The 6,264-nt window shown below is 59.6% G+C and overlaps 1 protein-coding gene across 1 annotated transcript; it reads right to left on the reverse strand.

Annotated features, from left to right (window-relative positions):
* Nucleotides 1–3,631: 3,631 nt before the first annotated feature.
* Nucleotides 3,632–5,319, reverse strand: erf (Ets2 repressor factor; the record flags this gene model as incomplete). The annotated part of the gene is made up of 1 exon (XM_038813061.1): nt 3,632–5,319. A coding segment is annotated over one exon (1,200 nt), but the record flags the coding sequence as incomplete, so codon positions are not given.
* Between the last annotated feature and the right edge of the window lie 945 nt (nt 5,320–6,264).

Here is a 6,264-nt window from a genome sequence, read left to right on the forward strand (position 1 = left end):
CTGAATGGGTCTCCTCCTGTTCCTGCGTAACAGGCTCGAGAGGGGCTGAATGGACTTCCTTCTGTTCCTCTGTAATGAGCTGGAGAGGGGCTGAATGGACCTCCTGCTGTTCCTGTGTAACAGGTTCGAGAGGGGTTGAATGGCCTCTTCCTGGTCCTGTGTAACAGGCTGAACGGAGGGAGTGAGAGAAAGAGAGAGGGAGAGGTGTGGTCCGAGTCCGAGGTTGGCGACACAGGAAACAAAACACACAATTGAGATGGAGGTTGGTAAATGTCAAAATTTTTAATTTTTTTTTATGATACATTTTTGAACTGCGAATCCAATAATTTCTGTATACTTATATTTACAGGACTGGTCAGATAAGGCAGTTTGATCAGGCTGATCGACATTGGGCGAGGGGAGGGGCCAGCGCAAGTGAGGAATATAGTACGCCAACAGAGACTGAATCCGTCGCTTTGCAGCTGGGGGGAAGAGGGGGATTTCTGGGGGTGGGGGATAGAGTTCTGGGCAAGGGCAGCTAGGGTTTATTTTGCTGGGGGTATAACAAACTGGGAGGGGAGCAGCAAGCTCCAGTCAGTCGCCATGCCCCTCCCCCCAGCCAGTGGTTGCCAAAAACACCCGCTTAGTGACCGGGCCTACGGGCAGGTCAGAGCTGGGGCCCTGTGCCCAGGGGAGGTGCATCTCACAATTTCAGGGAACCTTCCAGTCTAATTCCAACCCAATGGGCTTCCCCCCCCCCCACCACCACTGATTTCTGCCCCTCCCCCAAGTTCGCCCCCCGTCTCCCATCATAAGCCAAGGAGATGAGCTTAAACAAAGTAAATGTCATCCTCCGCCTGCCTCATCCTTCCCCCCGCCCCCATTCTAGCTTTACTTCCCACAAGGGCCAATGACCACCTAGCAGGAGCTAAGTTGGTGTGATATCCCAACCCGACGACCTAAACGCACAGATCCAGAATGGATCGTGGGCTTTGTGGGAAGCGGCAGGGGAAACACAGGAGACCCATCCATCCCCCCTTCCCCATCTTCTTTCTGTCTCCCCCCCCCCCCAAACATCACTGCTCAAGGTTGTGTCAAGTTCATTGATGAAAGCATGAGGCGCAGAAAATCAGGTGACTTCTCCCGACCCTTCTCCCCCCCCCCCCCCCCCCCCCCCGGCCCCACCCCAGGGTAAATAGGCAGAGGCAAGAGAAACAAGTTGGCCACCTTGGCCCATGGTCATCACCTCCCCCACCAGGAAAGGGGTGGGATTCATCCAAACTCATTGGAATTACAGAGGTGAAGATCCCGCGGAAGTAATATTAGAATCTGGAAGCAGAGGCGAGGGGCCACAGGATGGGTTAGTTCGGGAGCAAATCTGCTTTGCTGTCGTCAAGGTGAATGGACATTGGCCACCCCACACCCTCCTTTCACTCCCTGTCCCAGTTGACCAGGGGAGCCAATATTGGCAGTGCATTCTGGGAGAGGCAGGACAAATACATGCAACAAAGTCATGCCCAACTTTCCATCGCACTTTGGTTAGGCTTCAGCTGGAGGACTGTGTCCGAATCTGAGCCCTGCAGTTGAGCAAGAATTTCCCAGAATGCTCCCCGGGCTGAGGGAGTTCAGATATTGTGGAGAGGCTGGGATTGTTCTCCTTGGAGCAGAGAAGGTTCGCCGGGAAGAGATTTAATCGAGGTATGCGAAAAACATGTCAACAGAGGGGAAAGTGGCAGGAAACCCTCAATCGAAAATCATTGATAAAAGAATCAGACAAGATGTAAAAACTCTGCCATAAGAACGAGCACGGGGGGAAAATGGGCCTGTAAAGCCTCCTCCTGCGCTGTGTCGCGAATCACCATTCTCAAGCAGGTGACAGAGGCACACATGTTGTAGATGGCTTGTCGGGGTTGAACGCTCGACATTCGACTGCAGGAGGCATCTTCCGAGGCAGACGGATCGCTTGTGCTGAACTCTCCTGTCATCGAGGGACTCGGGAATGGGATTCTTACTATTGTCCCAGGACTGTGGGGTTGCATGTCACTCAGGCAACAGTTCGGCTCGAGAGGCAAACCTGCTCTATCGGCACACAACCCCAACCCCCCCTCTCCCGAGCCCCCAACCCCCCTCTCCCGAGTCCCCATCCCCCTCTCCCGAGCCCCCATCCCCCTCTCCCGAGCCCCAACCCTCCTCTCCCGAGCCCCCATCCCCCTCTCCCGAGCCCCCAACCCCCTCTCCCGAGCCCCCAACCCCCCTCTCCCGAGCCCCCAACCCCCCTCTCCCGAGCCCCCAACCCCCCTCTCCCGAGCCCCCAACCCCCCTCTCCCGAGCCCCCATCCCCCTCTCCCGAGCCCCCAACCCCCTCTCCCGAGCCCCCAACCCCCCTCTCCCGAGCCCCCAACCCCCCCTCTCCCGAGCCCCCAACCCCCCTCTCCCGAGCCCCCATCCCCCTCTCCCGAGCCCCATCCCCCTCTCCCGAGCCCCCAACCCTCCTCTCCCGATCCCCCAACCCCCTCTCCCGAGCCCCCAACCCCCCTCTCCCGAGCCCCAAACCCTCCTCTCCCGATCCCCCACCCCCCTCTCCTGAGCCCCCAACCACCTCCCCCGAGCCCCCAACCCCCCTCTCCCGAGCCCCCATCCCCCCTCTCCCGAGCCCTCAACCCCCCTCTCCCGAGCCCCCAACCTCCTCTCCCGATCCCCCAACCCCCTCTCCCGAGCCCCCAACCCTCCTCTCCTGAGCCCCCAACCACCTCCCCGAGCCCCCAACCCCCCTCTCCCGAGCCCCCAACCCTCCTCTCCCGAGCCCTCAACCCCCCTCTCCCGAACCCCCAACCCCCCTCTCCCGAACCCCCAACCCCCCCTCTCCCAATCTCCACCAAAATTCTTGTAGACTTGGCCTTGTGGGGAGGAGTGACTCCCTGAGCCTGTCAGTTGAATCAGCTTTATTAGAGAAGCTTACACATACTTATAAAGTGATTGTCAGAAAGTTAAACCCACCCCCACCTCATGTCCTTGCCAACCAGCTTCACTCCCTCCCACCTCCTATCTCTCTCCCCTATCCATCACTCCCATCAACCCCCACCTCTACTCTCAATCTGGAGATAACGGAGCGTAGGCTGTGGATGGAGCCTGGGCCTTGCCTGTTCTCTGCATGGGGGCTCCGTCCCACACCAAGTGTCTAGCATCCTCCCCTGGATCTACAGCATAGGTCAGTCTCTTCCTTGGCTTTGTGTCAGCCCCCCAGTCGGGTGACCCTCCGCTCTTCTCCCACCCCCACACCTTAAAACCACCCCTCAAATTCCTGTCCGCATCTCTCAAACCCACACCTCTGTCCCCACCTTCGCAGTAAAATGTTTTTATAAATAGAATTTAGAATATTTCTAAAAAAGAAAAAGAAATGGTTTAAAAAAAAAGGACCGTGCCCACTCCCCCCAATCCTCTTTCCCCATTGGTCAGCAAGGCTGTGCCCAGCAGCCATTTTGTCATTCGGCCGCCATCCCAGGGACCACTGTCACTGGCAGCCATCTTGTCTGTGTGAGAGAGAGAGAGAGAGAGAGAGAGAGAGAGAGGAAAGGAAAAAGTGGGCCCTCAAGTTGACGTTATGGTGGTTGGCCTGGTGGATCTGGGGGTGGGGATGGGGGGGTGGGGATGGGGGGGCGGGGATGGGGGGGCGGGGGTGAGACCAAGAGCTCGAAAGTGGAATAATTATCTTTAAAAATCGAGTAAACAATAAAAAGTTTTTTGGGTTTTTTTTTTCTCCTTAAAATTAATAAAAGTAAACACCTCACCCACCCCCGTCGAATTAAAAGTCAAGACTTCATCTCTATTTAAAAAAAGACAAAATAAAAATGGCGGTGCTGAGTGAGGGAGACAGGGGGGGAAACCACCCTATCCCACGGCCCACGCGACCGAGACCTGCAGGAGTCAATAAGGCACCCTGGAGTTGTCCTGGTTGAAGGCCATTTTGTCTTTAGAGGTTCCGAACCTTGGTGCCGGGGACCAGAGGTTTGACACCTACGTACGATACCCCTCCCCCCCTCCCACCACATCCCTCCTGCCCTGTGCTCCCAGGTGGAAGGGAGGGGGCAATGGGAGAGAGAGAGCGTTGAGAGGGAGAGAGAGAGAGAGAGAGAAACCCCGTCACGACTCCTTGTTCTCCAGGGAGAGTTCGGCAGTAGCCTGCTGGAGGTCCGTGCTCTCCCGGCGGGCTGCCCCTGGACACCCAGGAGGCTCCTCGGCCCGCGGTTTCTTATCGTCCATCTCATCGGCTGCCGCCTCCACCCGCTGGTCCTCGCTCCACCGCCTCTTGAAGCGGAGCTTCAACGGGATGCAGCGAGCGTCCGGTCGACTGGCCTCCCGGGAGGTTGGGGCGGGGACAGAGGCTGGCGGCAGAGGGGGTGGCAGGGCCTCGATGGCCGTCGGGGTCTTGAAAACCTCGCCATCTTCCTCCTCGCTGATGTCGGTCACCTCCACCGTCACGTCCTCCTCCTCCTCCTCCTCCTCCTCAGGATCTGAGATGGGCTCCACCTTAATCTGGGGCAGGGGCCGACTGCAGCCTGGCGCCTCCTCGGCCTCTTGGCCAACTGGTCGGGCCTTCTCGCGGTTCTTGCGGCCCGGCGGCGGAGGCTGGAGCTTGAACTTGAAGGAGGGCGGCTCCTCGGGAGGTAAGGGTGGTAGGGGCAAGGGGGGCAATGGTGGGGGATGGTGGTGGTGGTGGGGCTTGTTCTCAGGCCTCTGGGGCTGGGGCACCACAATGCTCGGGTAGTGCAGGAAGGCCCGAGGGCTGAGGTGATAGTTGTAAACGCTCTGAGTGTGGGCCTGGAGGTAGCGCTTCATGTCGTCAGGGTTGAAGGAGAAATGGCTGGCCCCCGGGTACATAGGGCTGAGGCTTGGCGATGGCGTGTAGCTCAGGTGGGTTGGCGTGACCGAGAGTGCGGGCGAGAGCGGCGGAGCCAGCAAAGGGCCCCCCGTCGCCATTGGCGACACTGGGAAGGGGCTGAGCGGTTCCGTGTGGACCCGGTGTCGGGGGTAGATACGGAAGATCCCGTGAGGATGGGGTCCTGCCCCGCCACCACCACCCCCTCGGAAGCCGTTGAGGTCAACGGCCCCCCCTCGTCGCTCATCTGGCAGCCCCTCCTCGATCTCCGAGTTAACCGAGGTGCCGTCACTGCAGTCGCTCACAGAGCCCCGGCCCATCCGGCGGGCCACGGCCGAGTAGGCAGCCGGCGATCGCAGGTCCTCGGTGGGGGACAGCACATCTGAGGGGGTGGAGGGAGGGAATCTGAAATGGGTGGAGCCAGTAGGCACTGGGGGGGCACTCTGGGGCACAGCAGCACCTGTGGAGAGAAAAAGAGAGGGGGGAGTGAGAGGGAAGGAGAGGGGAGTGAGAGGGAGGAACGGAGTGAGAGGGAAGGAGAGGGGAGTGAAAGGGAAGGAGAGGGGAGTGAGAGGGAGGAACGGAGTGAGAGGGAAGGAGAGGGGAGTGAGAGGGAAGGAGAGGGGAGTGAGAGGGAGGAACGGAGTGAGAGGGAAGGAGAGGGGAGTGATAGGGAAGGAGAGGGGAGGGAGAGGGAGGAGGGGAGTGAGAGGGAAGGAGAGGGGAGTGAGAGGGAGGAACGGAGTGAGAGGGAAGGAGAGGGGAGTGAGAGGGAAGGAGAGGGGAGGGAGAGGGAGGAACGGAGTGAGAGCGAAGGAGAGGGGAGTGAGAGGGAGGAACGGAGTGAGAGGGAAGGAGAGGGGGGAACGGAGCGAGACAGAAGAGCGGAGTGAGAGGGAAGGAGAGGGGAGTGAGAGGGAGGAACGGAGTGAGAGGGAGGAGCGGAGTGAGAGGGAAGGAGAGGGGAGTGAGAGGGAGGAGCGGAGTGAGAGGGAGGAACGGAGCGAGAGGGAGGAACGAGAGGGAGAGGGGTAACGAGAGAGAAGGGAAACGAGAGAGAGAAGGGAAACGAGAGAGAGAAGGGGAACGAGAGGGAGAGGGGGGGAACGAGAGAGAGAAGGGAAACGAGAGAGAGAAGGGGACCGAGAGGGAGAGGGGGGAATGAGAGGGAGGACGAGAGGGAGAGGGGGGAACGAGAGGGAGAGGGGGGGGGAAACGGGAGGGAGAGGGGGGAACGAGAGGGAGAGGGGGGAATGAGAGGGAGAGGGGGGAACAAGAGGGAGAGGGGGGACGAGAGGGAGAGGGGGGGAACGAGAGGGAGAGGGGGAACGAGAGGGAGAGGGGAGAATGAGAGGGAGAGGGGGGAACGAGAGGGAGAGGGGGGAACGAGAGGGAGAGGGGGGAACGAG

Source organism: Scyliorhinus canicula, chromosome 12 (assembly GCF_902713615.1).
Source record: "Scyliorhinus canicula chromosome 12, sScyCan1.1, whole genome shotgun sequence".
Classification (NCBI taxonomy): domain Eukaryota; kingdom Metazoa; phylum Chordata; class Chondrichthyes; order Carcharhiniformes; family Scyliorhinidae; genus Scyliorhinus; species Scyliorhinus canicula.